This window comes from Cornus florida, unplaced genomic scaffold, assembly GCF_030987335.1.
Source record: "Cornus florida cultivar Cherokee Brave unplaced genomic scaffold, ASM3098733v1 CherokeeBrave_3.0.0_Hap2_Chr02, whole genome shotgun sequence".
NCBI classification, from domain to species: Eukaryota; Viridiplantae; Streptophyta; class Magnoliopsida; order Cornales; family Cornaceae; genus Cornus; species Cornus florida.
Window position 1 is genome coordinate 69,567,284 of NW_026775572.1, and position 20,508 is coordinate 69,587,791.

Consider the following 20,508-nt stretch of genomic DNA (forward strand, 5'->3'; position numbering starts at 1 on the left):
CGAAATTACTGAGAGTTGAAGAGCCGGTTATAACCTTTTTTGAAGAAGATGATAAGGGAATTCACCAGCCCCGTGATGACCCTCTGGTAGTTTCCATGGTCGTCGCTAATTTCACTGTGCGACGAATACTGATAGACAACGGTAGCTCGGTTAACATACTATTTCTCGGGGTGTACGACAAATTAAAAATCGGCCGAGAGAAGCTCTGACCTATGAAGTCACCACTGGTAGGATTTTCAGGTGACAAAGTATATCCACAGGGGGCAGTTACCCTTCCAGTCACTATAAGAGCCAATCCAAAGCAAGTCACTATAATGGTGGACTTTCTAGTCGTGGACTGCCCATCATCATACAACATTATCCTGGGGAGGACAACATTGAATGCCATAAAAGCAATCACTTCCACTTACCATCTCCTGATGCTTTTCCTAACCGAATATGGTATGGGAGAGCTAAGAGGGGACCAAACAATGGCTCGAGAATGTTATGTCGCCTCTCTCAGAAAAACAAAATCACAAGAGGCACTCATGATTAAAGAGTTAGAAGGGAGAGATAGGCAAGACTTTTATAGAGTGGAACCTACAGAGAAACTAGAAGAGGTCATCCTTGGTGATGATGAGCCAGAGAAGAAAGTGAGTGTAGGGTCTTTACTCCCCCCAGGTATCAAAAATGAACTTACTCAATTCCTTAGAAAGAATCGAGACGTATTTGCATGGGCGCATGAAGACATGCCGGGTATAGACCCAACTATCATGGAGCACCGCCTAAATATAAATCCTAACTTCAAACCTGTCAGACAAAAGAGGAGGACTTTCGCTCCAGAAAGGAATCAGGCTATATCAAAAGAAGTGGAAAAGCTCTTAAAAGCCAACTTTATTCAAGAGGTGTACTACCCCGACTGGCTGGCAAATGTGGTCTTAGTGAAGAAGGCAAATGGAAAGTGGAGGTTATGTGTGGATTTCACCGACCTTAACAAAGCTTGCTCGAAGGACAGCTTTCCTCTTCCAAGAATCATTATACTCGTTGAGGGAATGGTTGGACATGAACTACCAAGTTTCATGGATGCATATTCTGGATACAACCAGATATCTATGTACACCTTAGATAGAGAAAAAATGGCCTTTATCACTAATAGAGGTTTGTACTGTTACAAAGTAATGCCTTTTGGGCTCAAGAACGCTGGTGCAACATACCAAAGGCTAGTGAATGCAATATTTAAACACCAAATTGGTAAAAACATGGAGGTATATGTTGATGACATGTTAGTGAAAAGCTTAAAAGCTGAAGACCATTTAACTGACCTGCAGGAGACCTTCGAGGTACTTAGGAGGCATAAGATGAAACTCAACCCCAGCAAGTGTGCCTTTGGGGTTTCCTCAAGAAAGTTCTTAGGATATATGGTAAGCAGAAGAGGAATTGAGGCCAATCCAGAGAAGATTCGTGCAGTTATTGACATGAGATCACTAAGATCAACTAAGGATCTACAATGACTAATAGGGAAGATTGCTGCCTTAAGTAGGTTAATCTCTCGGTCAACTGACAGGTGCCTACCTTTCTTTTGTGTGCTAAAGAAGGCTTTTGAATGTACCCCAGAGTGTGAACAGGCATTCAAAGAACTAAAACAATACCTTAGTTCTCCTCCACTACTGTCTCGAACCATACCGAGAGAGGAACTATACATATACCTTGCGGTCTCCACTACAGCTGTCAGTTCAGCTCTGATACGAAAAGAAGAAGGGGTCCAAAGGCCAGTGTACTTTGTGAGCAAAGCACTTAAGGGTGCAGAGGAAAGATATCCAATGATGGAATAGCTAGCCTTTGCTTTAATTGTGTCTACCAGGAAACTGAGACCATACTTTCAAGCATATATAATAGTGGTGCTAACAGATCAACCCCTCCGACAGGTCCTACACAAGCCAGAAATCTCTGGTCGACTGATGAAGTGGTCAGTAGAGTTAGGAGAGTTCGACATTCAGTACAAGCCAAGAACAGCAGTAAAGGCCTAGGTGTTGGCTGATTTCTTAGCTGAGTTTACCCCTCCAGAAGAGGAGAAACAACCCTAATTTTTGGCAGAACCAGGTTCAAGCAAGCAGATAGGTTCATAAGTAGTCTGGAACTTGTTCGTTGATGGGTTATCTAATGTTCAGGCTAGTGGAGCTGGGCTTGTTCTTGTCTCCCCAAAGGGAGAAAGTATACAGTACGCACTTCGGTTTGGTTTTAAAGCAACCAACAACGAGGCAGAGTACGAAGCCTTGATAGCAGGATTAAATATGGCAAATGCCCTAGGGGTTGAACAATTAAAGGTGTACACCGAATCCCAGCCGGTCGGTGGACAAGTTCGAGTGGAATATGAGGTAAAGGACAAGAAGATGAAGAGTTACCTGCAGAAGGTGAAGGAATTAAATAATCTACTTCCCTTGCTAAAGGGTGAGTTGGGTGAAACTCATAGTAATCTACTTCTCTTGTCAAAGGGTGAGCTGGTTGAAGCTCATAGTAATCTACTTTCCTTGTTAAAGGGTGAGCTAGGTGAAGCTCAAAGTAATCTACTTCCCCTATTAAAGGGTGAGCTGAGTGAACCTCGTATTCATCTATTTACCTTATTACGAGCTGCATGAAACTCGTCTTAATCTACTTTCCTTATTAAAGGGATGAGCCGACTAAAGATGTCAATAAGATGAAGTATTAAATTACATAATGCGACAATCGCAATGGCAAAACATAACTATCCATCCTACTCATGAACCCTACAAATATAAATGGAAACTAATTGTAACAACACATAACGGTAGGCTTCCAGCATGGCAACTTGCCTAATAACGATAGGCTGCTAGCATGCCAGCTTACTACATAACAGTAGGTTGCCAGCATGGCAGCTTGCCAAATAACGGTAGGCTGCCAGCATGGCAGCTTGCCACATAACTGTAAGTTGCCAGTAAGCCAGCATGGTAGCTTGCCAAATAACGGTAGGCTGCCAGCATGGCAACTTGCCACATAATTGTAGGCTGCTAGTATGCCAGCATGGCAGCTTGCCACATAACGGTAGGCTGCCAGCATGGCAGCTTGCCACATAACTGTAGGCTTCCAGTAAGCCAGCATGGCAGCTTGCCAAATAATGGTAGGCTGCCAACATGCCAGCATGGCAGCTTGCCACATAACGATAGGCTGCCAGCATGGCAACTTGCCAAATAACAGTAGGCTGCCAGCATGGCAACTTGCCAAATAACGATAGGCTGCGAGCATGCCAGCTTGCCAAATAATGGTAGGCTATTAGCATGCCAACATGGCAGCTTGCCACATAACATTAGACTGCCAGCATGGCAGCTTGCCACATAACATTAGACTGCCAGCATAGCAACTTGGCCAAATAACAGTAGGCTGCCAGCATGGCAGCTTACCACATAATAATAAGCTGCCCGCATGGCAGCTTGCCATATGACGGTAGACTGCCACATGACGGTAGACTGCCAGCATGGCAGCTTGCCAAATAATGGTAAGCTGCCAGCATGGCAGCTTGCCACATATACGAGCTGCCAATGTAGCACTACGACAAATATACGAGCTTGCCAATATACGACAAATATACGAGCTTGCCACATATACGAGCTGCCAATGTGGCACTACGACTCCCGACTATATTTGCGAAGTGGCAATATAAGTCAGGCTAATGGACAAGACTCTACAATTCTAACTATATATTATTATGTAATGCTTTGGAATTAATGTTCTGGTTGTTTGACAAGCAATCCTCCGAAACGGGGGGCAACTGATGGATGTATAATTTAAATATCCATGATTAAGGGAAGAATGCTAAATTAACGCACTATCTCATAAGATTGAGATAGGCTATGCAGATTACGATAAGGATTAAAGATTATGATAAGGATTAAAGATTACGATAAGGATTAAGTTTACAGATTATGATAAAGTAACTCTACGTGACATCTTGACCTAAGCCCTATAAAGAAGGCGGGCTAATCAACGTTTTGAGGTACGCAAAAATCCCTAACTCAAGTTCTTGATTTCTCTTAAGAGATTAGTTCGCATACTGACTTATTCGTCGGAGCCTACTCCACCGGTAATACACCAGTGCTTGTAGGGTCACATTTTCTTCTCTCTGTTCAGGAAGTTAGATCATATCCGGGTTGCGCAAAATCCATCATCAACAATATATATTGATATATGCATTTAAATATAATTTCTTAAATTATATTTTAATTTGGACAAATGATTAGACGGAGATGAATACATGGGTTCATAGAGGGTGTCACAGATTGTTGAATCTGGCTTAGTTGAATCTCGAAAATAATGCTGCCATATGATATTTTGATTGCACCCATGAGATGCTTCAACTATTTACAAGAAACAATTACGCCCATTGATTTAAAATTATATTTAATTTATTGATTATGTTATTTTAGGATATTATTAGTTTTCACATATTTATATTTATGCGATCGTGTTGTAACATATATGTCCCTTTTAAAAGTTCTGCTATCTGAAAAAAGCATTAGAATAATCATTTGGGCAAAGTGCAATAAACCCCCCTCGACTATTCGCGTTTTGCAATAAACTACCATCGACTAATTTTTTGCCAAAAAAGCCCCTCCAACTATTTAAGGGGGGTAACATAGTGGATGGGAAATATTTTTGAGACAAAAATGTCCTTATTCATATTATATGGAACAAATTGCATTAAATTCCCCCCTACTTTGAATTTTTTGCAAGAAACTTCTGTGAAGAAACAAGTGCACGTAAAACCCCCTTAACTATCTAATTTGTTGCAAATTGATGTTATAATGACTAACGTCGCCCTTAATATAAATTTAATAAAATGGTGTTCCTTAATATTAAATTAAAAATAATACAAACTCATTTGGCATAATGTTGTTATAAATTTTTTTTTTTTTAAATGGTGGGTCTGTAATAAAATGAAAATACCTTGAAATAATTAGTAAAATTTTCTTAAATTTTTATTTTTAAAAATAAAAAGAAAAGAAAAGCTCAATAAAAATATTTTTTTAAAAAAAATTGATTCAAGGTTTTTTTCATTTTAAATCATAAAAAGAAAAGAAAAGCAAAATAAAGGTATTTTCTTTTTTATTTTTAAAAATAAAAATTTAAAAATATTTTAAAAATTGTTTCAAGGTATTTTTATTTTTTAAAAATAAAAAAGAAAAGAAAAGCTAAAAAAATATATTTTCTTTTTTTATTTTTGAAAATAAAAATTCAAGAAAATTTTGAAAATTATTTCTTGGTATTTTCATTTTCTTATAGACTCACCATTTAAAAAATCAAAATCAAAATTTTTATAATAACACTATGAAAAATAAGTTTGTATTAATTTTGATTTAATATTAAGGAGCACCATTTTTTTAAATTTATATTAAAAGTCATTTTAGTAATTATTACATCACTTTGCAACAAATTGCATAGTTAAGGGGGGTTTTATGTGTACTTTTTTGTTCAATGAAGTTTCTTGCCAAAAATTCAAAGTAAATGGGGTGTTTTGTGCAATTTTCCTTATACAATAGGAACATGGTCATTTTCATCTGAAAAATATTTTCCATCCACTATGTTACCCCTTGAATAATTAGAGGGGTTTTTTGAAAAAAAATTAATAAAAAAAATTTATTACAAAAAGCTAATAGTCCTTAGTTTATTGTTTGGAATTGCCAAAGGCTAGGCTCTGTGTCTACAGTTCAGCAACTTAAACATTTGAAATATCAATATTCTCCGAATATAATTGGTGTTCTTGAAACTAAAAACTTGCGGCGGTCTATGTTTGTTCAAAAAGTGTTGGGATTTTCTAATGGATGTTTGGTTGCGCCTGATGGGATAGCGCGTGGTTTGGCCCTCTGGTGGACTGATAATGTTCAGCTAAGGGTGGTGGATAAAAATTATTTTTCTATTACTGCAGTTGTTTTGTCCCCTAACCAGTTCCTTTGGTATTTTTCTCTTTTATATGCAAATACAGTTGATAGGGAATGGGCTTTACAATGGGAGTATTTTGTTCATAATCCCCATTATTGGTCTGGCTGGTGGCTTCTCATTGGTGATTTTAATGATATTTTACATACTTCTGAGAAGCATGGGGGTCGAGTTAAGTAGGGGTGGCGGCTTCGATCCTTTCGCACCCTGATTGATTGTTGTGCTCTGGTGGGTATTGGTTTTATGGGTTTTCCTTTTACTTGGTCTAATCAGAGAGACAGACCCACTAATATTCAGGAACGGTTGGATAGAGCGTTGGCGACTAAGGATTGGATTACTATTTTTCCTCGGGCTCAATTGTCTCATCTCTCTGTAATAGGCTCTGATCATTATGCTTTGTTTTTTGCCCTTTTGCCTGAAAGTCAGCCTCAAAAGCGGTAGTTTCACTTTGATGCTCGATGGACATTTTCAAAAGAGTGTAAGCATATAATTGACTTGGTCTGGGCTGCTCTGATTAGTGGTTCTGCCCAATTTCAGTGGGCTCAGAAATTACGTCACTGTAAAGCTGAGCTCATTCGTTGGGCTAAGCTTCGCAATCTTAATTCCCGAGCCCACATCGATCGTACGGTAGCCAGGATTCGTGAGTTGCGGGCTAGAACTTCTAATTATTGCCATGCTGAAGTGCTTCAATTAGAAAATTATTTAATATCCTGTTGGTTGGACGAAGAATTGTTTTGGAAACAGAAGTCTCGTCTCCTTTGTTTGCAAGAAGGGGATAGGAATACAAAAAAATTTCATGTTAATGCTAAAAGAAGGAGCAACCGTAATTCTATTTCAGGTATTTTTGATGCTGCAAATCAGTGGGTGGTTGATGAGTCTGCAGTGCAATCGGCCTTTCTGAGTTATTTTCAGAATTTGTTCCAAACGTCCCATCCTTCGAATTTTGCTTAGTTTTTGCGGTTTGTTCCTGTTCGGATTACTGCTGAAATGAATGCCAATCTTTTGTTGGCCCTGTCGGAGTTGGAAGTGAAGTAGGCGGTTTTTTCTATGCAACCGATGCAAGCTCCTGGGCCGAATGGGATGACACCGCTGTTTTATCAGAAATATTACGAGGTAATTAAACGGGATGTTGTTGGGGCTGTCTCCAGTTTTTTTGCTACAGGGAATTTGTTATCTAGTTTTAATCATACCAATATTGTTTTAATTCCTATGACTTCTTCCCCAACACAGGTTTGTCATTACCGTCCAATTTCTTTGTGTAATGTGTCTTTTCGTATTATTACAAAAATTATGACTAACCACCTGAAAGGGATCATTGGCTCCCTTATCAGTGACTCTCAAAGTACATTTGTTGCAGGTCGCCATATCACTAATAATATTTTAATTACTCACGAAATTTTACACTATTTAAAAAATAAGCGCAAAGGGAGTAAGGCGTGGTTGGCTTTGAAACTTGATATAAGTAAAGTTTATGATCGGATTGAGTAGGATTTTTTATTTCATATGCTGGCTCGGTTGGGTTTGAACGCCCACTGGATTCAAATGATCACGGCATGTCTTTCCACGGTTTCTTACTCTTTAAAAATCAATGGAAGTTCTGTGGGTTTTTTCAAACCATTTAGGGGTTTGCGTCAAAGCGATCCTCTTTCCCCATATTTATTTATTATTTGTGCCAAAGTTCTCTCAATTGCTATTATGCGTGCTTAGCAAGATCGGTCATTATCTGGTATTCGTATTTGTAAAGGAGTGCCGTCTATTTCTCATCTTTTTTTGTTGATGATTCTATTGTGTTTTGTGCCATAGATCCAGAGGAAATGGTTGTTCTTAAAAACATTTTGGTAAAGTATGAACAGGCTTCTGGGCAACAAGTGAATTTTAGTAAAACATCTGTTTTTTTCTCTCATAATACTTCGGGATCTATGTGCCTCTCTCTGAGTCACTGTCTAGGATTACAGTCGCGTGGTTTTCATAGTCGGTATCTTGGGGTGCCGGCTATTTTGGGTCGGTCTAAACGTGATGTTTTCCAGTTTCTTCTGAAAAAAATATAAGACATGTTAGCTTTTTGGAAGGTGAAATCTTTGTCCACGAGTGGCAAGGAGGTGTCGATTAAAGCAGTGTTGAGTGCCTTGCCTACGTATACTATGTCATCTTTTAAGTTTCCTACTACATTGTGTCATGATTTGATGAAGCATATTCGTTCTTTTTAGTGGTTTAATGAGGATAAACCTAAGGCAATTCATTGGATCCACTTGGATCTTCTCTGTCAGAGTAAGAATTCGGGTGGTCTTGGCTTTCGGGATCTGGAGGCTTTTAATTTAGCTCTTTTAGCAAAGCATGCTTGGCATTTTTAGGTGCAGAAGCAAGGGTTGGTTTATTAACTTTATAAGGCCAAATATTTTCCTTCTTCATCGTTTTTGGATGCTTCTTTGGGATCCAATCCTTCCTGGGGATGGCGGAGTATATGGTCTACTCAGGCTTTGTTATGCCAGAGAGTCTGCTCGTTGATTGGCAATGGCACATTTACGCATGTTTGGAAATATCATTGGGTCCTTACGCTTCCGGATAAATTGCCACTACCCCCGGATCCTCCTTCTTTTTTTTTCTGTCTCGGAGTTAATTGATATTGCTACGTATTTGTGGAAGGTGGATGTTTTGTCTTAGTTTTTTCCTCCTCTTATAGTGCAAGAAATTCTCAAAATTCATATCAGTACGTGGGATAAACAGGATGAGGTCATTTGGACTCCAGAGCGGTCGGGTAAATTTTCTGTGCGGTCTGCTTATAAATTGGCCATTTCCATGTCTAATTTTGCAGATAATTTTCTTCTTACTTGTCCTTGGTCTTCGATTTGGCTGTGTTGTACTCTATCTAAGGTACAACACTTTCTTTAGAGATGTTGTACGCATGCTTTGCTGGTTCAGGTAGCTTTGTTAAACCGAGGGTGTGTGGTGTCGCCTCTATGCCCTCGTTGTGGTTTACAGGAGGAATCTGTTGTACATCTTATTTTTTCTTGCCCTCACTCTCTTAAAGTGTGGAAGTTATCCCCACTGCGTCTTGATTTTTCAGCTTCTTCTTTTCCTTCTTTCTGGGTTGGTTGAAAGTTCTTGTTATAGAAGGCTATTCTCTCTTCGGATTTTGCAGATGTGCTTAGTTTGATTTCTTTTTGTGCTTGGGGTATTTGGAAAGCCAGGAATTGGTTAGTATTTAAGGGGTTTTTATGGAGGCCTGAGGTTGTAGTGCAGAAGGCTGTTGCCGGTTTTTGGGAGTTCCATGATGCTAGGTCCCTCTGTTCTTCTTTGCAGCCTAATTCGACTATCAGTTTGGTGGATGTGTGGACTCCTCCTTCTTTTGGAATCGTTAAGTGCAATTTTGATGCTTCTTTTTGTAGGCAATCTATGCAGGGGGTGGTGGAGCCGTTTTCAGTGATTGTAGAAGGGAGGTGCTTCAAGCAATTATTTTTCGTCCCTTTTTCGCTTCTTCGGCTTTGGAGGCAGGGGCGTCGGTGTGTAAGCGTGCTGTTCTTTGCGCTATGCATTTGGGATTTTCTTACTTATGGTTTGAGTCGGATGCTTTGGTGGTTGTGAATGGGGTGTGGCGTAAGGAGACTTGTCCTTTGGATATTCCTTCCATCTGTTTTGACATTTTTCGGGACCTGCGGCTTTTTCATCTGCTACTTTGACTCATGTTCGTTGTCAGGGTAATCGAGTGGCTCATGCGTTGACAACTCTATCGAGGCCTGGGCTTGGGTCGGATCAGTTTTTGTCTTCTTTACCTCCTTTTGTCATCCCATTGGCGTGGCTGATGTTGTTTCTTAGTCGGATTGTTTTTGTTTTGGTTCTTGTGTGTTTGTCTTTACCTAAAAAAAAAAAAAAAAAAAAAAAAAAAAAAAAAAAAAACTTAGATTGAACATGGATTTGAGCCGGTTGAACTCTTAGGGTGCGTTTGGATAAATATGAGAGAAAAGAAAAGAAATAATATTATTAGTTATGAGAGAAAAGAAATGAAATGAAAGGATAGCAATAATTTCTATTTATGTTTGGATAGATAGAAAAGAAAGTATAGTATTCTTGTTTGGATATGATAGAGAGTAGAAAAGAAGAGAAATGATAACAATGAAATTACTATCATATCTTTTAAAATAGATAGGATATGAGTGGAATACTACTTAAACACTATCATTTCTCTCCCTATCTTCTCATTTTTTTAGAGATGAAAAAAGTGGGATAAAAAGGGATAACTATCTCTCCTTATCATTTCTTTTTTCTTATTTTAATCTACCCAAACACAATTTACACTATTCTTTCTTTTCTTTTCTTTTCTTTTCTTTTCTCTCAGTATCCCTACAAATCTCTCAATCCAAACATACCCTTAACCGTCCGATTTGCAACGTTGATTGCAAGCCAGCTAGGCTTCAAGCACTTGAAATTCACTTGAGCCACGTGGTTCATTACCACAACTACCATGGAAGGCTATCATGTATCACTCATCAACCAACACAGGAGCCGCAGAAACCGGTGACGTCACCGGCGGTAATGTCGGCGGCAACGCCAATGTCAGTATTCCACAATTACCCATCATCTTCATCAACCCTTCCAACCAAACCCTTCAATTCACAATCCCCATTGACAAGACGAGCGGTAGTATTCAACACCAAAGAATCGAAATGGTTGTTTCCTCCAAGTCCTACCCAATTTTTCGTCTCCAAAGGAAAGGGTCTCAAATTGGAGACTCTTTCCGTTGTTTTCCGCGGAGCGACTCACCGGAAGTCCTCCACAACCACCAGCCCCTCCGCCGCAAAGCAGCCTCCTGCTCCTCCTCCGCAAGGAGATGGTGACGTAATGCGGCTCCTGCAGGTTGCACTCTGGGCAGCTGAAGCAATCTATATCTTCTGGCTCTTTTTACTTCCATATGCCCCGGTTTGTACCCTCTCTCTCTGTTTCATATTCATATATATATATGTATATACATACACATTGTTTTTCAATATATATATACACATTCAAACACTCATGACGCACACACAACTTTTCTTGAGCATGTTTTGTGATGAGAGAACTGGATGCCCATTTGCTGCTATGTAACTAACGCTGAAAGATTTTTTATTTTTATTTTTACTTTTAAGCTTTTTTTATTTTATTTTTACTTTTTATTTTTTTGCGCAGTTAGGAAGAGTGACATTGAGTTAATAATAGGAAAGACGAAGATCAAAGTTAATCTTGGTAGAGTTAGTAAGGAAAAAGTAGGGGTGGGCATTTAATGGGGCAATCCGTGAATCCGATGATCATCGGATTGGTTTTGTAGTCTCATGGATCATGGTTCGGTGACAGATTGATAAACAAGGAATTCGTAGTCCACTTAACGGATTGGGGTCTTAAAAAACCCATCAGATTCAATCCGTTCAAATATATATATATATCTGTGTGTGTGTGTGTGTGTGTTATAGACTATTTCTATGTTCTTTATTCTTTTATTATTTTAAATTTTACTAACTTTTAACCCTTAAGACCTACTTTACTCCGCATTTCACTTAAGCTTATTTAGATTTTAAATTTTTACTGTTGGAAGTGGTTGGAGTGTTTTCAGCCTCATTATTGCTTGCTTTGGCTTAAATATCTATATCATACACTGTTAAACAACCTCATTATTGATTGTTGTGGTTCAGATATTATTTGTTGCTTATGGAGTCATTGTTATTGCTTGCTGCATTAATGAGACTCTTGAAAATTTATCTATTAGGTCATGGTTAAAAAAACATAATAATATTGGGTTGTTTGGAAAGAGGCCAATCCGTAAAACCAATCCGATTTGACCCATGAAAAGGCTTAATCCAATCCGATCCGATCTGTAAAGTAATGGATTGGATTGGAATCAATTTTCAATCCGATCTGTATCCGCCCCTGGGAAAAGTATAATAACATGTGATTAGACTAAGGCCATTACCTTAAATAAAGCAGAATGGAAACATAGCATTCATGTAGCAGACTCTCAAGTAGTACTCCATTGTTGTTGTAGCCTAAAATTTTCATGTATATACTGCAGGGTGATCCAGTATGGGCCATCAGTTCAGACACAGTCAATTCTCTCGTGGGTCTTTCTCTCAATTTCTTCTTTATTCTGCCACTATTGAACTCTGGTATGTTGTGCTATTGTTGGTGTTGAGCCGTAGATTTAATATTTATTGTCCTCTCTTCTTTTGAATATATTTATGTATATAGTACCATGCTATTTGTGCATCTGTGATACCTTCATTAGCAATGCTTTGATACCATATATCTGTTACGAACTCTCCTTACCAGTTTTTTAAATATTTTTTGTTTAGTTTGGTGTGGTCATTTTGAACAGATGACTTTGATTAACTTTTTAGATTTGTTAGATGAATTGAAGACTCACCTCTGATAGCATCATTGTGAGCCATTTTGCACTCCCATCATCTAGTAATTGCACAATCTCCTCTCTAATATAGTCTAACATATCCCTTACTCTTCTTAACTCTTTACTACACGAGTCCTTTTGTCGAGGCTGATCCTCCACGGCTTCCTAACACACCTGCTACAGACCCGTTGGTCACCTGCCTCTTGTATATGTACATTGATAAACAAAAACATTAATTGGAAGATGGGAATTGCTCGTATTTTGGGTGAGTCACTTCACTTATTCACTTGCATAGGAGGATGTGCTTTTGCTTTATAGGCTCATTACTTTCCAGAGACATTATTTTATGATAAAAAGATGGTTCATTTGCAAGCAATATAGTTGAGTCATTAAATGATTAATTGTGAAGCCAATAAAATTGGAACACCCATCTAGTTTGATTGTTCCTACACCTGTTTTTTCCTGCAACATGCAGTGAAGTTCATTGTCCAGTAAGGAGGCATTTCGTTACCCCCAAGATTTCCATTCTGTTCTTATGGAAAATATGATATGAGTTCATTTTGTGTAACCCTTTTTCTTTCCTAAAACATTTGAAATGAGTCTATTTCGTACTGCTACAATGGCAACTTTGGATCTGCCCCCATTTGATAGGGATAGGGTTGGTTGGATAGCTCAACTCCCTGGAACCTGCAGGATTACTAGAGTGAGGAGCATTTGGATAAGATGCATAAATCACACTGATGTCTCAACTTCTTTTCTCTCCTTTCTCTTTTTTTTTTTTTTTTTTTCAATTTGTTTATGAATTCACTCACATTTTTCAAATGAAATTAAAAAAGAAAAGAAAAATAGAAAAACAATTTGGGGAGTCTTCATTTCATGTCCATTCCAATCAACCTTCATTTATTGAGTAGGACTCAAGTACTCGCTGTTGTACCTAAAGTTAATCAACTGTGGGTAATCGGAATGGATTTAAAAATGAACAATATTTGAAATCGAGACAACCAGGATCCTGAACAAATGTTAGGTGAAATTCCATTTCACCACCAAAGGGGTCTAAGAGTAAAACATGCACGGCTGGCTCACGCTCTTGGCATCATCTACTAACGTTTCCAAGATACAAGGAGGAGCGCAGAAAGTAACAAATAATCATTGGCTTAACTGGAAAAATTCTCCTTTTCCTTTGTCCTTTTTGCCCCTAAAATTACTGGCATTACTTGAAAAGATATTCTACGGTGAGTTTTTTCTTATGAGAGTTTCATCTCATTAGGATGCCAGTCTGACTCATGGATTGGGCCCTGATTTTGAAATCACTTTTTGTTAATCTGTGGAGTGAAGATCAAATTTTGTCTATTCCAATTATTATTTTCTTGTAGCCCAAAATCATCAATAATTTTGAGGTTTTGGCCTGTCATATATTTGTTTCCTGGATGTAGAGGAGGATTTCTTTCTGAAAGACGATGAGGATGGAGGTTGAAAACTGAAATATTATTATTTGTCAGTTACTTATTTTGTGGTTGTGGGTGCTTTTGCATGGGCAATTTCGATTCGTCTTCTTTATTTTTCTTCTCTCCGCCCTTCCTTCCCTCTTTCGCCCTAACCTTTTTTGCACGATGTTCTTCATACTGCGTGTCTTTAGCTACGGAGACAAGGTTCAATGGCACTGATTTTTACTATTCTCAATTTATTTACATACAACCTTAATCTTTCTATATTTTCACATTTACCTCAGCATTTATTTTCCATTCTCAATTAAAACCCTACATGTAACTTTGTTATTGGGCTCTGCAACATTTAAGTAATTATTTGGTTTATGTGCTTATTATATATATTCACACACAACCACGGGCTCTAAAGGTGCTTCTGCAACACTTAACTTTGAATTTTGCCACTCTCACATGCTTAGTCACACCCTTGTTGTTGCTCATGCTCTCAAAATGTCTGCTTTAGGCTCATAGTAACCCTCAAGATAAATCATTGGCTTATGATTTGGGTTATATAACTGTTTGACAAGTATTTTTTATTTATTTATTTATTTATTTTTAAAAGGTACTTGACAACTAATTTTGGATCAAAAGAACCCAACTTTTAAAAGGAGAACCTACTATTTTCTTCTGACTGATATTAATGCGTTATCTGCTCTATCGCCTCTATTCAATTTCTCCATCATTATGTTCTCTCATGATAGATCAGCCTCACAAGAGATCCATGATGTTTTTGTAACTTTTTTATTGAAGTCTTCTTTTTCTGATACGATAATGTTCCAAAAATATTGCAAGTATGAGGTTTTCAGCCCGAAGTTTCCTAGAACATGAATATGGTGAGAAAAGGGCAGGTTTCCACGAGTACACATAGCTTACCATAGTTGAACCTAAAAGCTACATTACATGGAATCGGGAATTCGGGATGTGTATCAGGGTTTCTATTTGTTTATGCATCAAGTTTGTCAAGTCCTGGAACCTAAGGACACAAAGATTACAGCTAATTTCATAATTCTTTTGTTTAAAATATTAAGCTTTATATTTTATATGAAATGGTATTTTATGTAACAGAGTATCTAATGCGGACACATTACTCGTTTTGAATTAATAACGTGACAAAATATTATAATTAAGCACAATTAAATAGTTGTGTGTTCAACACAGTAACTTTATGCATTTGGAAGTGTCCATGTAAAATGGCTCAAAAGAGATCATTGAATACCAGGATGCTTTAATGAGTAAGAGATTGTCTTAGTAACTGATTAGGCTTCATGCCTAAACTCTCACCTGCTATGGTGTTCTTAGTAGAAAGGAAAAACGAAAGTGTGACGGAACACTAAACACGATTACGTGATATTGAACTAATGACAAAGGTCTCTGTTCCCTACGATGTTCATGATCCATGCAATAATGAATACAATTTATTTGTAATCATCATCTTTTTCTCATATTTATTTATTTTTTAATTGAGCTACATCGTCAAAATTGTTTATGTTTCTGTTGAGAGCTATGCATAATTTTGCTGTGTTGCCAAAATTGTGTTTTTCATGATTCCATTGAAAGCTTCTTTCTATGCTATATATCAGTGCCCCATAGCCATATTCACTTAGCAGGTAGACCTATACGGCTATACAGCCTGACAACCAAACAACTTTCTGTAATCTGTATAGTTTTCTGATTTTCAATTATCTGAAAACAGAAAACTATTCTCAGAAAACTGAATTGTACATGCCTGGTGTACATTATCAACTGATTACCAGGCAGGTTTCTAGTTAAATCAACCAGTTCTTAAGAAAACTGCTATATATTTGTTGGATACATTATGATGATGGATGTATCTTCTGCTGGCCAATCTGGTTTATTTAGAAGTCTATTACATTAACCCTTGACCATTTGTGGAAATAATTTTTTTTGGCAGAGTAGTCGGCATTCGTCTGATTGATGCTCCAACTCTTCACCCGGTGGGGATCAGTTTTTTACAGATATATTGCAAAGTGTTCAGAATGTTCCTCCTGTTTGTTGATCTAAATCTCAATTCTGATATGGGCCTCTTTTTTTTTTTTGTTTGCTTCGCCAGATGTCTGAAGGATTGTTTAACTTTGTTATCGGGTGGACATTCATGTTTGCTCCTCTGCTATTCACGGATTGTAAGAGGGACAGATACAAAGGATCATTGGACATTTTATGGGGCTTTCAAATGTTCCTCACAAACAGTGCGTCCACTAAACTCTCATGCTTGACAAAATAGTGAGGTAGTTTCTACAATCAACCACAGCCACAATGAGTAGTGGCTATTAGAGGGGTCTTGTCCTACATTGGATCCGGATGGGAAAGAGATTGGGGATATATGAGTGGGTATGCAGCACTACCCAATAGCTCTGTTACAGTTGGTATCAGAGCTAGACCTAGTCCTTCATTAGATGTCATGCCAAGCGCCCGCCTGGGCGGACCCACCCAAGAGGTGGCTGGGTCTAGGCAGGGTGGTTCGACCACTACAAGGGCGTTGCAAGTTGGGTGAGGAAGAATTGTAGAGGGGTCTTGTCCCACATCGGATCCTGATGGAAAAAAGATTGGGTATATATGGACGGGTATGCAGTACTACCCTGCGGCTTAAGCTTTTGGGTCGGATGGCAAGCGCCCAATCCGTTACACCAGGCTTCTTATAAAACCACTTGTTATTAGGTCCAAACTTGGTTGTGTAAGAGAATTCATTTGTTTAGATTCATGGCCAGGGATCAAGTATTTCTTGTTCATATTACTATGGTCATATGATTATTTTTATTTTTAACAAAAAGTTTACCATATTTAATTGCGATTTTGCATTGACCAAATATCTCCCATTTTCTCATGATGGCAGCATTCTTGATACCTTACATGGCCATAAGGCTGAATGAGGCTGATGCCCAGTATACTCCAAGAAAGCCCTCTCAACTGAGTTCTGTGATGACTAACGGCGCACCCATCGTTGGACTGATTGGCGGTGCTGTGTGTCTGATATCTACATTGTGGGCGCTGTTTGGCCGAGCAGATGCTAATTTTGGAAGTGTAATGGACAGATGGGAGTTCTTGGTAAGTTATCTAGGATCTGAGAGGCTGGCCTATGCCTTCATTTGGGATATTTGCTTTTACATAATCTTTCAGCCTTGGTTGATAGGTGATAACCTACAAAATGTTCAGAAAAGTAAGGTTGATCTGGTGAAGTATCTTAGATTTGTTCCGGTAGTTGGTTTAGTTGCCTACCTTCTTTGTTTTAATTTTGATGAGAGTAATAGCTAAATATATTATTGACTCCATCGGTCTATCGACAAGTAACAATGATATTCTAGGTTTTTGAATCAATTCTAGTGGGTGCTATAAAAATGTTGTTGTTTTCCATTTTTATTTTTTAAATGGGTGTTATACAAATGAAAATTTTAAGTTTAGCAGCCCTTAATTTTGTGTTTAGGTGTACTATTCGATTTCAATATGGGCGGCAATATTTGTGTTTAGAGGATTTAGGTTTGAGCTAATCGTGTTCGTGTCGTAATCGTGTTGACATGGATTGATCTGTTAACTATACGTGTTGTATTCGTGTTTGACCCTGCTAACACGATTAACACGATTAACCCGATTAACTGAACGTGTCAGATAAACGTGTCGTATTCGTGTAAAAAATGATCTATTTAGCTAAACGTATGGAATAAATGTATCATGTTTGTGTCAAAAATGATTTAAATGTGTCTTTTCGTGTCATTTTGTGTCGTGTCAAGTCTTGACTCATTTATTAAATGGGTTACGCGTGTCGTATCGTATTGTGTTACATGTATAATAATCGTGTCGTGTTCGTGTAGACTCTAATCGTATTTGTGTTATAATCGTGTTGATACGAACATGACCTGTCAAAATACGAATTGCCACCCTTAGGGCCCATTTGGGAAGTGTAGTGTGATGTAGTGTACTGCTCTAGTCTAGAACAGAACAAGTATTTTGTAGTGTGATGTTCTGAAATGAGAACAAAACATGTTTGGTGTTCCAAATTTGCTCTGAGAATTTTGGAACAAAAACATGGTAGAACATGTTTGGTAATGTATATTGTTGTAAGAAATATGAGAACAAAACATGTTTGGAAGAATAAAAGTGTAAGCAGAATCACTAAAAAAAAAATTATATATATTTTTTTTAAGTGACAAATTCCAAAACTATAAGTTACCAAAAAAAATTGTTGGGTTTCCTTTGTTAAAAAATTACCAATAAAAACCTATAAATATTACCAATAAATTTCATTGCATGAAATTAGTACGAGTGTTGGGTTTTTTTTATTAAAAAATTACCAATAAAACCCTATAAATAAAAAATTTGCTTCTTCAGTACCTTTTTACTAAAAATAGAAAAACAAATTTAATCATATATTATATTATCTAATAATAAGTCACAATTATTTTCTTTCTCCATTTAAATTTAAATTTTTTAAATTTCAGATAGACAAATATAAAAAATGAGGATTCAAGCTATTTTGATATATATATAGAAAAACAAATTTTATCATATATTATATTATATAATAATAAGTCATATATTATATTATCTAACAATTTTTTTTAAATTTCAGATAATATATATATATATATATAGCAGGTGAAAAAATTGCAAGAGATTTGAGAATTTGGATCAAACAAAAATTCAGTTAAAAAAACGCAGATGTAGAAAAATAAAATAATTAAATATGTTGAATTAAGAATGTTTTTAAATAATGTTTTCTTGAATACATTTTTTCTAACTTTATTAAGTATAAAGTTAAAATTAATTATTGTATAATTTTAATATACAATTGATATAACTTTTCATATATATATATATATATATATATATATATAGTTTTAAAAATTTATCTTAGTTTACTATAAAAATCAATAAAATAAATTATAAATTGTAAATTGTAAAATTTATCTTAGTACAATTTTATTTCTCTTATATTAGTAAATTTTATGTATGTTTTTGCTTGAATTGATAATGTGATATTTAAACTCCATCATAAATCCTCTGGTTCATTCTTTTTATTAAATATTTTTCTTCAAGAACTCTTTTGCAGTGAATGATTTTTTTTTCTTTTTCAGTTTTTTTCAATTAATTAATATTATATCATGCTTGTCTCACCAAAAACTCGGACCTGCTGTCTAAAGCAGAAGTTGCTTCTGTAACAACCCTCACCATGGCCAGACACAATATTGTCCGCTTTTGGCTCACCCAGACCAGAGACTTCCCAGGGGGTCACCCATCCTGGTATTACTCCAAGTTAAGCACGCTTAACTACAGAGTTCTGATGGGTTCACGGCCATCACAGCTTTAAAACGCGTTGTGTCATAGAAGGGTATTGAATCTACATATAGCACTTGCCCCATCCACACCCAGACGATATGGGATTGTGCACCTGTAGCTCGCCCAGTGTGGTAGCCTACTGGTGCCCCCTGCACACGCTCACACACACCCGCCAACAAGGTCGCCATAATCACCCCCCTTTGGGGCCCAACGTCATCGTTGGCCACACTTCCGGCTGGGTCAGGCTCTGATACCATTTGTAACGACCCTCACCCTGGCCAGACACAATATTGTCTGCTTTTGACTCACCTAGACCAGAGACTTCCCAAGGGGTCACCCATCCTAGTACTACTCCAAGTTAAGCACGCTTAACTACAGAGTTCTGATGGGTTCACGGCCATCACAGCTTTAAAACACGTTGTGTCATAGAAGGGTGTTGAATCTACATATAGCACTTGCCCCATCCACACCTAGACGATATGGGATTGTGCACCTGTAGCTCGCCCAGTGTGGTAGCCTACTGGTGCCCCCTGCACACGCTCACACACACCCGCCCACAAGGTCGCCACAGCTTCATCCAAAATCAGAATAGAGGGATTCTGATAGACAGTCAACAATCAAACTACAGTTTATCCAGAAAATTGTTAGAGAAACTTTTAAAGTGTTGGGGCACCTACCAGTAAATATTAGCACGAATGAAGTGGGGATAGATTTTGGAGAACGAGGGGTTAAAAGATTTGTAAGAAATCTCAAAATACTGAGATGAGAGAGATGAGGAAATAGAGAGAGAGCTTGGGGTAAACCGAGAGTGCAGAGAGAAGCGACGAAGCTTGGGTTCGTCGGAAAATGCAGAGGTGAGACAGAGGGAGGTCAGATCTTCATACAAACATGGTCGATTTGAAGCCTGATCTTCAAACAACGTCAAAAATATTAGACAGAGCACAACGAAAATAAGAAGAAGAAGCAGAGGAACTCTTTCATTCCAAGAAGACGACCTTCAGATCTGATTCAATGTCGTCGATTTCAACCCCATTGCAGTGACAAGAAGACCACTGTGAATCGCCTCAGTCGTCTAGAGAGAACCCTAGAACAAGATGGACCGATTCTTTAAATTGTGTTCTCAGAATTCCTTGTTTTGGGGCTGTTGTTCTCCATTCTACAGTGAATAGTGGGTCTTGCAAAATTTGGGAACACTTTGGAACATGATTTTTTTGTTCCGGAAATTGGCCCAAAAACAGAATTTGTTCTAGCACTGTTGGACACAATACCGCCCATACCAAACAAGTTGTTGTCCTCAATAGTGTCCATTTGCACTGTAGGGAAGGGCATAGAACAAGATGGAGCATCCCCCAAACAGGCCCTTAGATTTCATGTAAAATCATAAACTTAGAAAGGGGCACGGGTAATGCAATACCTATAACTCTTAGGTGTCTGTTT

The 20,508-nt window shown here is 37.6% G+C and overlaps 1 protein-coding gene across 1 annotated transcript; it reads left to right on the forward strand.

Annotated features, from left to right (window-relative positions):
- Positions 1-10,355: 10,355 nt before the first annotated feature.
- LOC132295275 (uncharacterized) lies at positions 10,356-17,220 on the forward strand. The gene is made up of 5 exons (XM_059793474.1): positions 10,356-10,842; positions 11,966-12,059; positions 15,700-15,737; positions 15,854-15,989; positions 16,634-17,220. Exons 1-5 carry the CDS (start codon positions 10,459-10,461, stop codon positions 17,050-17,052), a joined length of 1,071 nt encoding a protein of 356 aa, XP_059649457.1. The 5' UTR covers positions 10,356-10,458; the 3' UTR covers positions 17,053-17,220.
- Positions 17,221-20,508: the final 3,288 nt, after the last annotated feature.

Excerpts from the sequence above, each read along its gene's own strand:
- LOC132295275 (XM_059793474.1), top strand. The coding sequence starts at position 10,459 with ATGTCGGCGGCAACGCCAATGTCAGTATTCCACAATTACCCATCATCT. Across the intron at positions 15,738-15,853 it reads ATGCTCCAACTCTTCACCCG|ATGTCTGAAGGATTGTTTAA; the intron begins GTGGGGATCAGT and ends TTGCTTCGCCAG. Across the intron at positions 15,990-16,633 it reads TCAAATGTTCCTCACAAACA|CATTCTTGATACCTTACATG; the intron begins GTGCGTCCACTA and ends TCATGATGGCAG.